Here is an 18,658-nt window from a genome sequence, read left to right on the forward strand (position 1 = left end):
ACCTTTCTCTGTTAATTTTGTGTTGCAATTTTGAAACAAACATAAAATACTTAAATATATTAGGCTCTGAGAGTTCTGAAGTGATCTAGTCAGCTATACATCCACATTATTGTCCTTTTTTTATTTTTTGTCCTTGTTTTTATTGAGAAATCTATTGCATCGGTTAAAGATGAAAATAAAAAAGTGGTTATTTGATGAACTGTAGTATCAGTGTTTTGTGGGCTGTTGACCCTGTCGTTGACAAGGTCGCCAACTATAGGAACATGAGCTTCAGGGTGGCTGGTCATACAGACATAAGAAAAAAAAAAAGCTTCAGGGTCTGCCTCAGTAGAGGAACATTGGGTTGGGTGGGCTGAAGTTGAAGTGATGGAGAATATGGGATGGCCCTGGATTCCCCCACATACACACATCCCAGGGCCCCTGCAATAAGGACGAATTATCAACAAACTGACAAAGTTCTTAGAGGATGTGAGAATTTTAATGAACATGTAAAAGGTTCTTTCTGTGTGTTGTCTAAAAACAAGATGCCCTAAGACCTGAAATATTTAAAATAAGAAAACTATAAACCCATGAGGTCATTTTGATTTGGGGTCATACCCATTGGTGCTCAGGGATTACTCCTGCCTGGCAGGCTTGGGGGGCCATATGGCCAACCCAGGTTGGCCACATGCAAGGCAGATATCCCATTATGCTACTGCTCCAGCCCTACCAGTAAGAATTGTAAAAACAAGTCTCCGTGGTTTCAGGTCTGACATGTTCAACAGTGGCTCACACCTTTAGATATGTTAGGAACCAGTGATGCTACTTCTAAGCTGTTGAAGTGGATGCCACTTTGAGATTTGAAATAGTATTTTAAATTTCAACTATTCTCTAAGCACCTTCTCTCTACCCAATTACTTAGCAGTTGATGTCTTTTAGGAATGATGGGAAGACTTAAAGCCAAAAATTGGAACTTAAAAAATGCAGGATTTAGGATGTTTTAAGTATTTTTTTTTTTAACTAAATTGAGGGGCCAGCGCGATAGTACAGTGTGTAGAGCATTTGCCTAGCACGCATCCAACGTAGGTTTGATTCCGGCATCCTTTATGGTTCCCCAAGCCTGCCAAGAGTAATCAGAGCACTGTAGAGTATGGTCCAGGAACCAAAAAAAAAACCTAAATCCAACACCTCTGATTACATTAAATGCTGATTGCACAATTCTGAGCCAGAATTAGTTTCATGTACATCAAGAAAACAAGGGACCAGGAAGCAGGGCACTTGCCTGGCATCTGGCTGACCCAGTGTCGGTCTCAAACACTATGGTCCGTGAGCATGGCTGGGAATGGCTCCAAATATTTTTTGTAATTATTTCAGATAGTTTTCTCCTCTCAAGCATGTTCAATGAAGAGCCTTCTTGTGCACTTAAGTGTAAGTAATTTTATTACTCTTCAGTTATAAAATGATCTTTTATTCAGCAGTAACTTATTCTCAATCAAATCTTTGCTAATTGATGTCACTAGCTCTAAGTAACTAGGCTAGTCATTATTACCAATACCAGTTAAATAGATCCGCGTAGAAGGTACCTTGTTTAAAGCAGCCAGGCACAGCTAGTAGATTTGGTGGGCTTTTTTTTGTTTGTTTTTTGGGTCACACCTGGCAGCACTCAGGGGTTACTCCTGGCAGGCTCGGGGACCATATGAGTTGCCTGGATTTGAACCACCATCCTTCTGCATGAAAGGCAAACTCCTTACCTCCATGCTATCTCTCTGGCCCCAACAGCTAGTAGATTTGAATTCGAGCTCAAGCTAGAATGCCTCATTAGGCACAAAAACATAACTCAGCAGTGCATTTTAAGGTTTTAACTGCAGGCTAGAGATAGTACAGTAGCATGTAGCACTCTGTCAAGTGACCCCTGAGCTGGGGTCCAAGACAAAACCCTTCCCATTTTTTATTGTTTAAACTTAGGGATGGATATCCCTTTCTCCTAAAGGAGCTGGCATTCCTCTTCCAACCACCCGAATTGGTTTCCTTTTGCCTTGTCATTTCTACTGAGCAGATTATTTCTCTAAAGAATATGCTTTTGGAGGCCCAGAGAGATAGCATGGAGGTAAGCCGTTTGCCTTACATGCAGAAGGACAGTGGTTCAAATCCCAGCATCCCATATGGTCCCATGAACCTGCCAGGAGCAATTTCTGAGCGTAGAGCCTGGAGTAACTCCTGAGCGCTGCTGGGTCTGACCCAGAAACAAACAAACAAACAAAACCCAAAAACATGCTTTGGAATCTCCTCATAAAATGAAATAAATTTTTCCCAAGTGAAAAGACCACCAGCTCTGGGTGTTCATTCAAAAGGAACTTTATTTACTGTAAGGCACTGTTCAAAGTCCAGTGAGGAGTATCAGCCCAGCCCTGCTGCCTGAGCTCCTCCCCTCGGTGCGAGCAAGAATTGCTATTTACTTCCTCTATGGTGATGCTAAAGACCGTTTCTCCAAGGCCTGCGAACAAAACTAATGAACATGTCCTATCAAAGGTGGGAACCCAGAAAAATACTGAAAAGGGTCAAGTTTCCATCTTTGGACGAGACACCCACAAAATGCATTTCCACTACTGTCTGTGACCAGGTGTCCTGGTTAAATGAAAGCTCATGATGTAATTGTGGGCTCAAGACTTGGGTTGCCACTTGGTAATGGAGACTGGTTTCACCTCAGGGTAGTACAACATACTGAGAATGTTGCCATCTGTTCTCATTAAATACCTTACCAATGAGAACTTAGAAACCGGGAGATTCCTGTCAAAGCCCTTAAGCTTAACCTTAAGTTATTTAAGCAAAAACAGGTACTTTGCTCACTAGAGCTAACAACTTCATCTACTTTCATACAGTAACAGTGTCATTTCTCTTAAGGATGAGTATTCCATAAAACACAAGGCATTCTCCCAATTCTCTTCAAGAGGAGAAATCCTGCTGTAAGTAGATGAAGTGTATGTATCAGAGCAAGCAAACATCACAGGTATTTAAGAGAAATCACAGTCCAGCTCAGTGGGGGGGCATCACTTTGACAGCTTGGTCTCCGAAGGGGCTTCTCCTGTGTCCAGTGTCTTCAGCAGCCGGAAAAGGCCAGCAGCTTCCCGGATCCTGCTGAACTCAATGCAGAAAGCCTGCACTTCTATGAACAAGTCCTGCACGTTGATGATCTTGTTCCGGATCAAGGACTGAAGAAACACACACACAAGACGCACCAGGCGATTCTGGGAAATCAAGAACACAATTTAGGGGCCGGGCGGTGGCGCTAAAGGTAAGGTGCCTGCCTTGCCTGTGCTAACCTTGGACGGACCGCAGTTCGATCCCCCGGTGTCCCATATGGTCCCCCAAGCCAGGAGCAACTTCTGAGCACATAGCCAGGAGTAACCCCTGAGCGTTACTGGGTGTGGCCCCCCCAAAAAAAAAAAAAGAACACAATTTAGCGGCACCTTTTCCTGGCAGGTCTTTAAAATACTGACAGAACTTCCCACTACTTGCCTGCATGTATTTATCCTTGATTTGCTCACAAGTAGAGATGCAGTTTGAGATATACAAGTGGATAAACTCAGGAGGTAGGTCAACGGCCGTTGTGAGTCTGTGGTACAGAGACAAAGGTAGCATGATTAGATAACTAGTGCATAGCAGCGAACCCTAAAGCTCCTCTCACGTGGACATAAATGGTGTTTCCCTTTGACTCCACATGCCTGTGTTATGAACCTACAGCCCCAGCAGGTTGAGCATAACCTCGAGAGGCTGCTGAAAGACGAGTTGCCGGGTGTCACAGGAGAGGAGTATTGGCCTCACCCTAAGCCTGGACAGAACAGTGGGCACCCACTAAATCCTTAACTTACATCACAGGCATTTATTTGGACTATGAATGTGAAGTCACTGCTAAGATGAGTCAGTGACAGAGAAGGATGGAACTGAAATGAAAGGGTGGCAGTTGAGAGAAGGAGGAGCCAGAGCGGTGGTGCAGCATTGAGGTGAGACATTTGCCTTGCACGCGGCTGACCTAGGACAGATTACGGTTTGATTCCCCGGCATCCCATATGATCCCCAAGCCAGGAGCGATTTCTGAGCGCAGAGCCAGGAGGTTATAACCCCTGAGCATCACCAAGTGTGGCCCAAAAAACAAAAAAAAGAGTGCAAAGGAATCTCTGCCAACATTCCCAGAATGTTCTCAGCTCTCTAGAACCCCTTCTCATATGACTTATGAACAGGAAACATAGTATCTGCATTTCTATGAAGTCAAAGAGTATGTAGCCCTACACATAGGGAAATAAATTTCAGCCATTTCCTTCCCACCTGCTAAATATTTTGCTGCCCTTTGCAGCAAAATGAAAACAGTTGAAAAGAATTATGTGGGCCCGGAGAGATAGCACAGCGGCGTTTGCCTTGCAAGCAGCCGATCCAGGACCAAAGGTGGTTGGTTCGAATCCCGGTGTTCCATATGGTCCCCCGTGCCTGCCAGAAACTATTTCTGAGCAGACAGCCAGGAGTAACCCCTGAGCACTGCCGGGTGTGACCCAAAAATCAAAAAAAAAAAAAAAAAAAAAAGAAAAGAATTATGTGAAGCTTAGTTAAATCAGCGGCAAAGACAAGTATTAGATGGTGTCACAGATGGGAACTGAAGAGACCAGCACAAATCATGTCATCAGGTTACATGAGAAGGCATAGCAGAAGGAAGATGAGGGATTGTACTGAACAACTGAGGTAATTAAGGAGTCTTAAGTCTGGTGGATGCCCCATATTCAGAGGCAGGCTTCTATTTTCTACAACTATTTAAAGGACTACGCTGATCTGGAAAGCTTCGAGCTAGTTGCTTGAATCATACACAAAAGTCACATTCTACAGCTGCTCCCTTTTCACAAGGAAATGCCTAAAAAAAGCTCAATGGCTCTCATGGATTAATATTCTTGGTACATGATCATCTCTCTGGTTCTTAGATGTGGAGTGACACCGTTTAAATGGCTTGGTTTGCTGTATCCTGGAACCCAACCCTTCAATCTCTCCCTGGCTGGTGGTGAAAGTCCCATATCTAAGCTTCAGGCTACATGCGACTTACCGGTTTACAACTTCCATTGAGTGCAAAGACATGTCCATGTTGACCAGAACCGAGAAATACTCCGTGATCTGGCTTGACTGCATTAACTTCAACAGCATTTCGATGGCGACAAGAGGGTTGTTTTCCACCAGATCAGGAAGCTTGGCTGGAGTGAGGCCAATATGGTAAACAAGCTTGGGATCTTTTTCCAACTCACCCAGGAGCTAATAAACAGCAAAAATTTTGAAAAAGAGTCTCCATCAAATCAGAAATTCTAATTTCAGCATACAGAAAAGTTATCAAGTCTGCATTGAACCAACTTCCTATATTTCTTTGCTCAGTCCTGTGCCATGACAATGAATACTGGCCAAGTGTGGCCCTGGAGCTACCCAGCCTTGGGAAGGTCAGAACCTGAACACTGCCTGGAGGACCGACAAAAGCTCAGGACATCCACACATTGTTAGTTTTAGATTTACATCTAAAATGTAGATCTAAGGCTATTAATACAGTAGTGATTCTTACTGCGCATCCAATCACATGAGTACTGAGTACCGTATTTTCCTATACGACTTTTGAAACAAAACTCAACTGAAAAAAGGGGGTCGTCTTATACGCCGCCGAGTATATCCCGAAAAATGTTTCAATATGCCGCAAAACGAAAACTGTCACAAAACGAATTTTCCAACTCGATCCTGTACCAATCACTGCCAGGCTGCTCGGACCGCCTCTCTAACTCAGCCAATCCAAGCAGGCTTTTTATGCATGCAAATTATAGTGTTCTGTACCCGAATCTACACTGTAAAAAGCCTGCTCGGATTGGCCAGAGTCAGAGAGGACGTCTATTACAGTATAACCTTTGGACTTTGCTTGTTGTGATTGCCTCACTGTGGAAGATACAGTTGCGGCTCACTGTGGAAGATACAGTTGCAGCACAGGAACAGTCTGTCTTGTACAGCAAATATAGGCCTAAACCTATGTTTTAACTGTAAAATTAGGGGGTCGTCTTATACGCCGGAAAATACGGTATATTTTGTACTGTACGGATTTCAATAATACAGTCCTTAAGTCCTTCGTAGGATTTCTTTCCTCCATCAGTTACAGCCATAAGTAAACGTAATTACTAACTGGCATAATAGGCACATAACAGTTTGGGACCAGGAAAAGTCAGTCCACCCAGCCTGGGGGAGGGAAGAACAGAAGTCAGAAAGAGGCGGGGTGTGGGTGAGGGGTTGCACCATCAGTCACCGGACAGATCCTTTAAGATGACTTCCTGCCATCACTTTCTCATCAGCCTCTCCCACTTTTTGCACACCACACTGGCCATTTCAGGAGGACCCAGTGAACTGGAGGTTTGATCCTTACATGTGTAACCTAACAGTTCAGAAACACTGTCCAAGCAGCCAAAGGGAACTCCAAATGTCGCTTTGTTTACTGGACTGGTGAAAGAACATTAGTAGCAAACAAAGCTCATCTATCCAAACACTGGCTCTTATCAACCCGTTCATTCATCTCACTTGTCATCTATCACCTGATATATAAAAGAACTAAGTTGATGACTTAAGATGTAAATACCTGCGTTTGTTGAGGCGATGACAAGGGGCTTTTGAAGGCTTTGGCCATTATTCTCTTGATCTCCACACCAGTACTGTTCTTCACACACATTGACTTATCCCACTGAATGCCATGGTCGGGCTCCGCAGGATTCAGCCAAGCCAGCTCATCCTCACAGATGTGGAGTGGAGGTGGTGGGCGAATAAACTCTGGCCGGAAATGACCTGTATAGTGAGCGAGAGTAAAGATAATTCTATCAGTAATTAATACCAGGACATTTCTCAAACTCAAATTTAAAAGCAAGTCACATTCCAGAAAATCAAAACTTAAGAATATGAGAATTGAAGTACGTAAACTTACTTTCAATAGGTGGTTTTGGTCCACTGACCAAAGCTTCGGTGATCTGAGAGGCGACCGAGCTGTCGAATCCGGAATTGGAGGAATCTGGGTCTGGGTCACTGAGGATGCTCGGGAAACTAGCCTTGCTCTGAGTTGGCAGCTCGGACTGGCGTTCTGCATGAGGCGAGAGGTTCTTTAAATTTTCTTTGAGGATCACACCCAATGGTGTCTCAGGACTTACTTCTGGCTCTGCACTCAGAAGTCACGCCTATGGGTGGGGGACGACCATCTGGAATCCTGGAGATGGAACTCAGGTGAGCTCTGTACAAAGCAAGTACTCTACCTGCTGTGCTGTCTCTCAGACCCCCTCAAAATGTCACTTCCAGGAACAGGACAATTTTCAGATTATATCCAGCCAAAGAAATGAAGCCTTTCAACAAATGGCTGGAAATAATACACATTTGTACACCCTCAGTATTTCATTGCATACAAAGTAAGGAACTTGTCTTGCAGTCCCCACCTGGGTTCAATCCCTGGCACATGTAGCTTTCCGGAGCTTTCCTTTCCACCAGGAGTGATGCCTGAGTGCAGAGCCAGAGCCAGGAATAAGCCCTGGACACCTGTTTCAATGAGCCCCAAAGATTCAAAAGGAAAAACTTTTGAAGGCTTAAAACAGGTTTTCTTGACTCCAAATAACCACTTTTATATTTTAACACCCAATGGTACGAAAGTGAGGTTCAGAATAGCCTTGGAAGAAAGCAGCTTGCTGAACACGCCATCTTTTATGGGGAGCCTAAGCACCAGAGTACACGAGGTCTATGCAGGGTCATCTCTAGAGGTGGTAATATGGGAGTACTCAGGACCATGAAAAGCACTTGCACCCCTCATTTCACTCAGCAGAAGGTACCTCCGTATTTGCAATGCTGGGGCAGAACCAAGGCTCCACCTCGGATGCACAGCCCTCCAAGCTGCCACCAACTCCCCTACCTGCCACGACTGGCTCCTCCACCACACCCGCTGTTCCTGAAGGCCTATCCTGCTATTTCTTGCCTTGTGTTTCAGAAGAACCAGGTCATGTGCTTAAAAATGTAACAAAGAAGGTGCCCAGATAATGCAGGAATAGGAGAGGGCAGCTTCACATTTTTTTTGTTTTGTTTTTAGTTTGTTTTGGGGCCACACCCAGCACCGCTCAGGGGTTACTCCTAGCTCTGCACTCAGAACTCACTCCTGGCAGGCTCGGGGGACCATACAGGATGCAGGGATCGAACCTGGGTCAGCAACATGCAAGGCAAACACCCTACCACTGTGCTAACACTCCGGCCCCGCAGTTCCACATTTCTGATGTAAAAGAATATTCAGAACGTTAATTAAAACAAAGTAATATGGCCAGGCACAAAGACCAGTAACAAACACCAGACAACGGGCCAGCAAGCCCAAGGGTACCAAGGGAACAGCATCTGGGCTATTCAAGGTCTCTGGAGATTACCTGGGAATTGGATGAGATTTTTTTCATTACTACAAAACACAGTGAGGATTTCGATAAAAACATAGAGTCAGGGCCGGCGAGGTGGCGCTAGAGGTAAGGTGTGTCTGCCTTGCAGCCTTGCAAGCGCTAGCCAAGGAAGGACCACGGTTATATTCCCCCGGCGTCCCATATGGTCCTCCCAAGCCAGGGGTAATTTCTGAGCGCTTAGCCAGGAGTAACCCCCCTGAGCATCAAACAGGTGTGGCCCCAAAAACAAACAAACAAAAAACAAAAAAATCCCCAAAAAATAAAACAAACGGAGTCTATAGATTACACAAGTAAAACTGGCATGAGGAACTGTTCTTCGGCAGACTGATGCTTTACCCAGAACTGGACAAGCTCAACACAGGCCAGACTCAAATGATCTTCAGGCTGTCTCACAACACAACACAGAAGTTAAGGGCAGTTTTCCACAGGTCACCCTAAGTACTGAGCAGCTACAAAGCTTTTACCTTCCTAGTGTTCACAGAAATGGGCTTTGCCTCTGCCCCACCCCCAGAAATCCTTACCTGCCAAGGCCAGCTGAAGGCCGCTGATGTCCACAGACTGGCCTGTGCCCCCCACATCCATGAGTGCGATCTGCCGGGGAGTCTTTTTAAAGAGCTCCCTTGGGGGGGCCAGCATCAGTTGGGAAAGAAAAAACTTTTCGGGTGGAGTTATAGGAGGCAGAAACCCTGTGAACAAATTACAAAGATTTCTTCATTAGCCATTTTGCCTTGTATGTGGCAGATCCGGGACATACCCGGTTAGATCTCTGACATCCCATATGGTTCCCAGAGCTTGCCAGGAGCAATTTTTTTTTTTGTTTGTTTTTGCATCACACTCAGCAGCAACTCCTGGCTCTACACTCAGAAATCACTCCTGGCAGGCTCAGGGAACTATATGGGACGCCGGGATTAGAACCACCATCCTTCTGCATGCAAAGCAAACGCACTACCTCCACACTATCTCTCCGGCTCCACCAGGAGCAATTTCTAAGCACAGAGCCAGGAGTAACCCCTGAGCATCACCAGGTGTGGCCCAAAAAAACAATATATAAATAAATCTTTAAAAATAAAATTAAGGGGCCGGGAAGGTGGCGCTAGAGGTAAGGTGTCTGCCTTGCAAGCGCTAGCGTAGGACAGACCGTGGTTCGATCCCCCGGTGTCCCATATGGTCCCCCCAAGCCAGGGGCGATTTCTGAGTGCATAGCAGGAGTAACCCCTGAGCGTCAAACGGGTGTGGCCCAAAAACCAAAATAAATAAATAAATAAAATTAAGTTTTGTTTTGTTTTCTTCTCTTTTTATTTCATGCTTGTGGTTATTCTTTGGCTGTTATCTTTATTGCTGTGATGCTTTTTTGTAGTCACTGGTTTCGGGTTTTTTTAGTTGTTGTTTTTGTTTGTTTTTTGTATTTTTTGTGCGTTTTTTTGTATTTTTCGTCTATGTTGTTTTTCTTCCTTTTTCCCCTCTTTCAAATTGATATCTATAACCTCTATAGACAAACTCCTCCTGTTTTTTTTCAAACAGAATCACATAACGAATCATCTTGTTATGCCTCATAAATTGAGACCAAACAGGTGTATGAACATTGAATAGAAATAAAAAAAAAAATCAGATTTAAACACCAAATTCAATTCTACAACTAGCTATACACAGAGGAAACCACTTATACAAGTAGCATGGGGCGGGGGCCACAAAGGAGAGAGACATGGAATGCATGCTGGGAAACAGGGTAGAGGGAGGACCACCACTGTTGGTGGGAATCCCCGATTCAATGTCACTATGTATCTAAAATATTACTGTGAAAGACTTGTAATTCACTTTGGTCACAATAAAAATTATTAAAAAATTAAAAAATAAAAACAACCATATCTTGTTGCAAAAAGGAATAAAATAAAAAAATTAATTTAAAAAAAAAGAACCATGTTTTCTAACATACCTGGAGACTTGGTAGCCTTTTTGTTTGTTTGTTTTGGTTTTTGGGTCACACCCGGCATCGCTCAGGGGTTCCTCCTGGTTCTACGCTCAGAAATTGTTCCTGGCAGGCTCATGGGGGGACCCTATGGGATACAATATGGGACTCGAACTACACCATCCTTCTGCATGATGCAAGGCAAACGCCCTACCTCCATGCTATCTCTCCGGCCTGGGACTTTGGGTCTTTGTAAGACCAGAAGCCAACCTCTGCAAACCCAAGCCGGGCTCCCAGTGCTCTGTCCAGTGTCCCCCGGATCATCATCTCTAATTAGGACCCAGCCTCAGCCTGGCAGGCTGATCATGAGAAGGAAGGTGTCTTCCGTGGCTATTCCCTGTGGTCATCGTGGACTTGATGGAAGGAAGGACGGATGGTGCTTCAAAAGCCCCCAGCTTTTTCATTTATACTAGAACACTGGGCGGCAGTGTTGACAAGGCATTCCGTGGAGCCTGAGTGCGTCCTCACTGTCCCCACTCTGCTGTCTGCCCTGGGACGTACCGGGAAGTTCTGTGCTTAGATGGCAAGCCCAAAGGCTTAGTAGTTCCTGGGAGAACTCGTTTGTGGCAGAGGAACTCTTAAAGGGAGTTTTGGGCTGGGTCCGGAGTGGACATGCAGTTGGAAGGGAAGGTGTGGACTCCTGATGGTTCATTTTTTTTTTTTTGAAAAAGAAAAAAGTGCGTGTGTGTGTGTGTGTAGGAGCATAGTTTTTTTTTATCAGAGCCAGGAGGAACCCCTGAGCGCTGCCGGGTGTGACCCAAAACCCCAAAATCAGGGGGTGGGGGGGCTGGAGCAATAGCAAAGCTAAAGCAGTAGGGCGTCTGCCTTGCACACAGCCAACCAGGATGAATACAGGCTCGGTTCCCTCATATTCCATAAGGTGCCCCCAGCCCTGTCAGGAACGCTTTCGCACCGCAGAGCCAGGAGGAAACCCTGAGCGTGGCCGGGCGTGACCCAAAAGCCAAAAAAGAAAAAGGAGGGTGGGCTGGAGCAACAGCAAAGCAGTAGGGCGTTTGCCTCGCACAGGGCCAAGCAGGATGAACACGGGTTCGAGTCCCCAACATTCCCTAGGTGCCCCCAAGCCTGCCAGAAGCGATCTGGACCCCTGAGCTGGGCCACCGTGTGGGACCCCAAGTCCCAACTCGTCCGCCCACCACCACCCACCGGAGAGCGGCGGGCGGTCGGGCTCGTGCGCGGAGGCGGCGGCGGCGGCGGCGGCGCTGCGCGCGGGCGGCGGCGCGGGGTTGAGCAGGTGCGCGAAGGCGGCGGCGAAGGGGTTGGCGGCGAGCGGCTCGGTGCGGTACATCTCCCAGAGCAGGTAGAGCGCCGTGAGGCGCTGCGCGGCCGAGGGCAGCAGGTCGGGCTGCTGCAGCAGCATCACCAGCACGGCGCCCAGGCGGAAGTGCTCGGCCTTGCCGAAGTAGTGGTGGAAGGCGGTGGACAGGCCCTCGAACGTGCTGCCGCCCGCCTCCTCCGACACGATGCTCAGCAGGCTCGCCAGGTCCTTGGCGCTCAGGCTCATGGCGACGCGCGGCCTGTCCCCCTGTCCCGTCTCCCGTCTCCCTTCTCTCCGCCCGGCCCGGCCCGGCCCGGTCCGGCCCGGCCCGTTCAGCGGCGCCGGCCGTAAAGCGCAGCCTCGCACGACAGCGTCGCAATCGCGGCGGCCGGACGGCGAGCTCGACGGCGGCGGCGGCGGCCGGGCCGGCCCGGCCTGCGGGCAGCGGGGCGGAGAGGCGGAAGTGGACAAAAAGAACGAACGGTCTGCGCCTGCGCCTGCGCCGGAAGTGGGTGGGCGTGCTCGGAAGGAGCGGGAGGGTCCGCCGGAAGTTGATGCTGAGACCGGAAGTTGGTGCTAAGACAGACTTCCGGTCGGGGCGGCAGTGCTTCCGGAGGCGCGGTTTGTCGGGAATGATTGGCAGCGTCGGGCGCCCCTGCGGACTCGAACCGAGCTCTAGTTAACCCTGGTCCTGCGGACCGAAAGGAGGAAGAGTCGGGGTTTAGGATCCGGGTTCAGGTGGCGGGGTGATCCCAGGAAAGGATCCTTCAGCGCCTCCCCCTCGGTGAGGTGGGCACTGATTCGCTCCCAGGCCTGACTTTGAACCTCTACTCCTGCTCCTTCGTGGCCCGATTTACGACCCTTGTCCCACTTGCAGAAATGCAATCAGTCATGCACAGTAACAGAATCCTATACGTGGCTATTATTTTCTTTTCTTTTCTTTTCTTTTCTTTTTTTTTTTTTTTTTTTTTTTTGGTTTTTGGGCCACACCCAGCTATGCTCAGGGGTTACTCCTGGCTGTCTGCTCAGAAATAGTTCCTGGCAGGCACGGGGGACCAAATGGGACACCGGGATTCCAACCAACCACCTTTGGTCCTGGATCGGCTGCTTGCAAGGCAAACGCCGCTGTGCTATCTCTCCGGGCCCCAGCGTGGCTATTATTTTTAACGAAACTCGAATCTTTTTCTTTTCCTGCCCAAATTTACAAACTTTATTTTATGGCTGTTGCATATTTGGAGTGGTAAGGCCACATCCCTTGGTGCCAGGGATCAAACCCGGGGCCAGCTGCCTCAAGGCAAGCGCCTTAAACCCTGCAGTGTCTCTTCCAGCCTAGAAGAAAGACTTTTATTTTTTAGTAATATCTTTATTTAAGCACCATGGTTACAAACATGTTTGTAGTTGGGTTTCAGTCATAAAGAGAACACCCCCCCCCTTCACCTCCTTTCATAGGAAAGACTTTTTTTTTTTGGTGCACCATTCCTGAAGGTACTGCAATACCAGGTCAATGCGTGGAATGTACGGAGCAAGTTCCTATTCCAGTTCCTAGTGCCAAAAATCCATTTAATATATTGTCCTCGGATAGATGACATATAAGATATTAAACTGATAAGAACAGATACTACACTTGATCTTAGCCAAAAGACCGAGAAGCGATTGGAAAGACTTTTAAAGACAAGACAAAGCGAATTAGACATTTATTTCAGTGTAGATAACCCTATGGGGTGGATGGAGGCCTAAGTGGCAGGTAATCTGAACGGTCTGGAGAGGTCATTTGGTGATTTTTTTTTTATGTTAGTCTGGAGCACCTTACCACAAGTATCTTATCTGGTGCTGGGAACTTTCTAGACTGAAACAGCCTTCAGAAACAGTGGTCAAGTGGTAGAGCATATGCCTCCTGTGTCTGAGGACCCACCAACCTCCCCTGTACCCCCATGACTTCCCACAGCCACGACAAAAAGGCAGGGCCAGAGCTTAGTGGTGTGGGATCATGACTGACTTGTGGGCCTGGCTTGTTTCAGTGCTGCCTGAGTGACCCTCCAGCACATCCAGGGGAAGAGTAGCTGGGTGTCCAGAAATAAAACCATGCATGCATAGCAATTTCTTGCTCCTAAATTTTACTTTGGAATCACTGCATTGTTCACTCTCGAGCTGCTAATAACACCCAGTGCAGGGAAGACAACTAACTTTACAAATTTGGTACCGGCTAGCTGGAGGGGCAGGGAGTGGGCATGGTGATGTGTGTGTGTGAGAGAGAGAGAGAGAGAGAGAGAGAGAGAGAGAGAGAGGGGGGGGGGGGGAGAGAGAGGAGAGAGAAAAGAGGAGAGAAGAGAAGAGAAGAGAAGAGAAGAGAAGAGAAGAGAAGAGAAGAGAAGAGAAGAGAAGAGAGAGAGAAGAGAGAGAGAAACAGCAATAGGGGGTCCTTAGATGCTTGGGTGGTGGAGGGGTGCAGTAACTACTATTGCATGCAATGCCAGAGTATTAACACTACCATAATCATGTTCCCTAAGCCCTTCTAAAAAGTAAAATAGGGGCCAGAGCAATAGCAGTTAGGGCATTTGCCTTGCATGTGGCCAACCCAGGTTAGATTCCCGGCATCTCATATGGACACCCGAGCACCACCAGGAATGACCAGTGTAGAGCCAGGAGTAATCCCTGAGCACAACTGGTTGTGGCCCAAAAAGGAAAAAGGACAAAAAAAAAAAAGGTTCAGGATAAAATTGTGTTTAAAAAAAGTAAGTAAAATAAATTAAAATCTTCCCTTCTGGGGCCACAGTGATAGCACAACGGAAGAGTGTTTGTTTGCCTTGCAGGAGGCCAACCAAAGACAGACCCAAGTCCTCTCCCTGGCATCCCATATGGTCCCCTGACCCTGCCAGAAGCAATTTCTGAGCACAGTGTCAGGAGTAGACCCCGAACGCTGCAAGGTGTGGCCCAACTTTCCCCACCACCACCACCACCACCACAAAATAAAACTTCCCTTCTGGAGATTTGGAAGCACACCACAACACTGCTGGGTGTGGTAAACACATTCATATTGTCCAATGCATATGTACACATACTTGTATAAACTTGTTAGAATCTAAGATTTAGAATTAACTGTAACCTAAATGTTCATGTTAGGATGTGGTGTCTAAGCCTTTGCTTAGAGATAACAGTGCTTTGGCTTCTGTATTCTGCTTGCCTGAGGAAGTTAACTGCTGTAAACCTGGCCTTGCTGTGGGCCTAAGTGCTGTCATGACAGGCTGCAGTTTTAAGGTAGAAAGACTAGGCTCAGAAGAACAGCCAGTTCCTGGAACCAGACCTAGGGGTAATTGCCACGAAATACATCCATATAAAACTAAACAGCAGCTGAGAAGTGGCCAGATGACAACTGTACCCTATGTCTTCAGAAATGGACAAATAGCTAGATGACACCACACCCTGCATCTGGCCTAGGTGCCCCTTTAAAATGACATGTAAGCCACTCTCAAGGTCCTCATTTCTTCAGAGGTGTTGGACCCCAGCATGCTGGAATAAATTCCCTTGCATTTACATTACTGCCTGTCTCCCTGGTGGTCTTTTGGGGGGCAGATCTTGAATTCCCAACATAACAAAACTCATTAGTGCACATACACCAAGCTTTCTCTTTTATTTTGGTTTTGGGGCCACACCCTGCGGTGCTCAGGGGTTACTCCTGGCTCCCCATTCAGTAATCACTCCTGGCAGGTATGGGGGACCATATAGGATGCCAGGATTCGAACCACCATTGGTCCTGGGTCGGCTTCTTGCAAGGTAAATGCCCTACCGCTGTGCTATCTCTCCGGCCTCTGTTTTTGGTGTGTGTTTTTTTTTTGTTTTGTTTTGTTTTTGTTTTTTTTGTGGTTTTTCACTCACACCCTGCAGTGCTCAGGGTTTTTTTCTGGCTCCGTGCTCAGAAATTGCTCCTGGCAGGCATGGGGGACCATATGGGACGCCGGGATTCAAACTGAAGACCTGCATGGAAGGTAAACGCCTTACCTCCATGCTATCTCTCCGGCCCCTTTGTTTTGTTTTGTTTTTGTTTGTTTAAGCTTTCTCTTGCTGTACCTTCAGTGTTGCTTTCTACTGCTACATGGGATGACAACTGATTCATAAATGCTTGGACACTATATTAGATCTTTCTGTTTACTTGGGTAAGTGTCTCAGCACTCCCTCCCCACCAAGCCTCATTTTCTCTTTCTCTCTTTTCTTTCTTTCTTTCTTTCTTTCTTTCTTTCTTTCTTCTTTCTTTCTTTCTTTCTTTTTTCTTCTTTCTTTCTTTCTTTCTTTCTTTCTTCTTTCTTTCTTTCTTTCTTTCTTTCTTTCTTTCTTCCTTCCTTCCTTCCTTCCTTCCTTCCTTTCTTTCTCTCTCTCTTCTCTCTCTCCTCTCTCTTTCTTTTTTTTTTTCTTTCTTTCTCTCTTCTCTCTCTCCTCTCTCTTTTCTTTCTCTCTCTCTCCTCTCTCTCTCTCTTTCTTTTCATTTTTTGTTTTTGGGTCACACTGGCAACGCTCAGGGGTGTTTCCAAGGCAAACACCCTACCTCCGTGCTATCTCTCTAGCCCTATTTAAAAGAAGAAAAAAAAACATTCTGGCAGGATCAGGGGATCATATAGAATAACTGGATTGGCCACATACAAAGCAAACACCCTCTCCACTGTGCTAACACTCTGGCCCCAATGTTTTTAGATCTTTTTTGTTTGTTTGTTTTGTTTTGTTTTTGGGCCACACCTGGCATTGCTCAGGGGTTACTCCTGGATGTCCGCTCAGAAATAGCTCCTGGCAGGCACGGGGGACCATATGGGACACTGGGATTCGAACCAACCACCTTTGGTCCTGGATCGGCTGCTTGCAAGGCAAACGCCGCTGTGCTATCTCTCCGGGCCCGGTTTTAGATCTCTTGTAGACACTGAGGTTTCTTATACAGTCACTAAGAGTGTTTCAGGAGTGCCATGTTGCTGCATCACTCACCCTGACATGCCTGAAACCCTCCACTGTCCGTGGGTTTCCGTACATCACACCACCCTCCCAGGCGAACCCAATGCTGTTGGCCCACTGTCAGGCTCTCCTCTCACTGGTTGGTTATTATTCCCTCACTCCTTTTCACTCCACATATGAGAGATCATTTGCTGCTGTCTTCTTTCACTCAGCCTGACCGCCCACTCCAGGCACATAGCAGTGAACAGTAGGATTTCATTTTTGTTCTTGGCTAAGTCGTATTCCCCTGTGTAGATAGATCACTGCTTCCTTGGGTGGGGGTACACCTGTTTCTGTTCTCAGGCTACACCTGGCAGTGCTGGGATTTGAGCCAGGATCTCAGCTATAGGTAAGCCAACCATCTTATTCTCTCTGGCCATACACCACAATTTCCCTGTGCACTCCTTCGTGCTTGGGTATTTAGATTGTTTCCAGGTCTTGGCTATTGTAAGTAGAGCTGCAGTGAACCTATGAGTGCAAACCTATTTGCAAATTTACATTTTTGGTCTGGGGGGCGGGTAGATGCTGAAAATGAAATCACTGGATAGTGCTTCAAGGAACATAGTGGTGCAAATGTTTTTTCTCCATTGTGTGTCTGAACCCTTGCTAAGAAGTGGAATTGCTGTCTCAAGTGAAAGTTTAATTCTGGGCCCGGAGAGATAGCACAGCGGCTTTTGCCTTGCAAGCAGCCGATCCAGGACCAAAGGTGGTTGGTTCGAATCCCGGTGTCCCATATGGTCCCCCGTGCCTGCCAAGAGCTATTTCTGAGCAGACAGCCAGGAGTAACCCCTGAGCACCACCGGGTATGACCCAAAAACCAAAAAAAAAAAGAAAAAAAGAAAAAAGAAAGTTTAATTCCTAGCTCTTTTTCAGGAATGTCCCTTTTGTATTTGGACAGATATCACAGAGGATAGGAGGGCAGGGTTTGATCTTGGGCACAAAACGACTCCCAAAGCATTGCCAAGAGCAACCCCTGAGCGCACTGTGAGCTGTGGGCCTAACTCCTCTCCCCCAAATGCTCACATTCAATCAGTAAGTGTTGGCTCTGACCTAAGGAGCAATGTCTGATGGAAAAAGCTGGACTCTAAGCCAGTTCCTGTTTGTAGGTTTGCAGGACACTCACCACTGCTTGAAAATCCAGTAGCTTTGTGCAGTTAGAATGAAATAGCAGCCCCCCCCCCCCCGTTCCTTGTGCAGCTCTCTGACCTTGGGCTATACCCCCATATTTCTCCTTACAAGCACCACTCTATAGGATCTTCTGTCTGACCCACAACAAAGGCTTTCGACCAAAGGGCCTTTGCACCACTTTTCCCACTATCAAGACAGCTGCTTTTGGGGCTGGAATGGTGGTGCAAGCAGTAGAGTGTTTGCCTTGCACATGCTAACCTAGGACAGACCACATTTCGATCCCCCAGCATCCCATATGGTCCCCCAAGCCAGAAGCGATTTCTGAGTGCATAGCAGGAGTAACCGCTGAGCGTCACTGGGTATGGCCCAAAAGCCAAAAAAAAAAAAAAGCACAGCTGCTTTTTGTCTCCATCCTTAGTTCTTCCTAGACTTGGGGGACTCCTTACCCCAAGCCCTCAGTTCGCCCTCTGCAAGCTTCACCAGGGCCTGAGAGGGCCGTTGGGATACATCCTTCTTTCAATACATCACAAGGTTCATGGGGATAGATATACCCACCCTGTGTGTCATATTTTTTTATTTTTATTACAACACTGTGATTTACTACATTGTTCATAATACAATCCTTTCAGGCATTAAATATTCAAACACCAATCCCACCTCCAGTGTGGCCTTCCCTTCACCATTGTCCCCAATCTCCTACCACTACCTCTGCCTCTATGCACCCACCAAAAAAATTTACTTCATGGGGCTGGAGAGATAGCCTGGAGGTAAAGCGTTTGCCTTGCATACAGAAGGACAGTGGTTCGAATCCTGGCATCCCATATGGTCCCCTGAGCCTGCCAGGACTGATTTCTTTTTCTTTAATTTTTTAAA

The 18,658-nt window shown here is 46.9% G+C and overlaps 1 protein-coding gene and 1 non-coding gene across 2 annotated transcripts; both read right to left on the reverse strand.

Annotated features, from left to right (window-relative positions):
• Positions 1-2,318: 2,318 nt before the first annotated feature.
• CNOT11 (CCR4-NOT transcription complex subunit 11) lies at positions 2,319-11,997 on the reverse strand. Its single transcript, XM_049785060.1, has 7 exons — positions 11,575-11,997; positions 8,966-9,130; positions 6,953-7,105; positions 6,614-6,816; positions 5,063-5,265; positions 3,496-3,592; positions 2,319-3,224 (listed from the first exon to the last, which is right to left on the reverse strand). The coding sequence occupies exons 1-7, from the start codon at positions 11,930-11,932 to the stop codon at positions 3,027-3,029; spliced, it is 1,377 nt and encodes a 458-aa protein (XP_049641017.1). The 5' UTR covers positions 11,933-11,997; the 3' UTR covers positions 2,319-3,026.
• Positions 11,998-13,149: 1,152 nt separating this feature from the next.
• Positions 13,150-13,340, reverse strand: LOC126024966 (U2 spliceosomal RNA). Its single transcript, XR_007501032.1, has one exon. It is a non-coding gene; the product is annotated as a U2 spliceosomal RNA (small nuclear RNA).
• Between the last annotated feature and the right edge of the window lie 5,318 nt (positions 13,341-18,658).

Source organism: Suncus etruscus, chromosome 12 (genome assembly GCF_024139225.1).
Source record: "Suncus etruscus isolate mSunEtr1 chromosome 12, mSunEtr1.pri.cur, whole genome shotgun sequence".
In the NCBI taxonomy this organism is placed as follows: Eukaryota; Metazoa; Chordata; class Mammalia; order Eulipotyphla; family Soricidae; genus Suncus; species Suncus etruscus.

What these genes read in the sequence shown, in the direction of transcription:
- CNOT11 (XM_049785060.1), bottom strand. Translation starts at nt 11,932, where the DNA reads ATGAGCCTGAGCGCCAAGGACCTGGCGAGCCTGCTGAGCATCGTGTCG. An exon ending in ACCAAAACCACCTATTGAAA is followed by an intron (nt 6,817 to 6,952) that starts GTAAGTTTACGT and finishes CTCACTATACAG; the next exon opens with GTCATTTCCGGCCAGAGTTT. An exon ending in TCAAGGATAAATACATGCAG is followed by an intron (nt 3,225 to 3,495) that starts GCAAGTAGTGGG and finishes TTGATTTCCCAG; the next exon opens with AATCGCCTGGTGCGTCTTGT.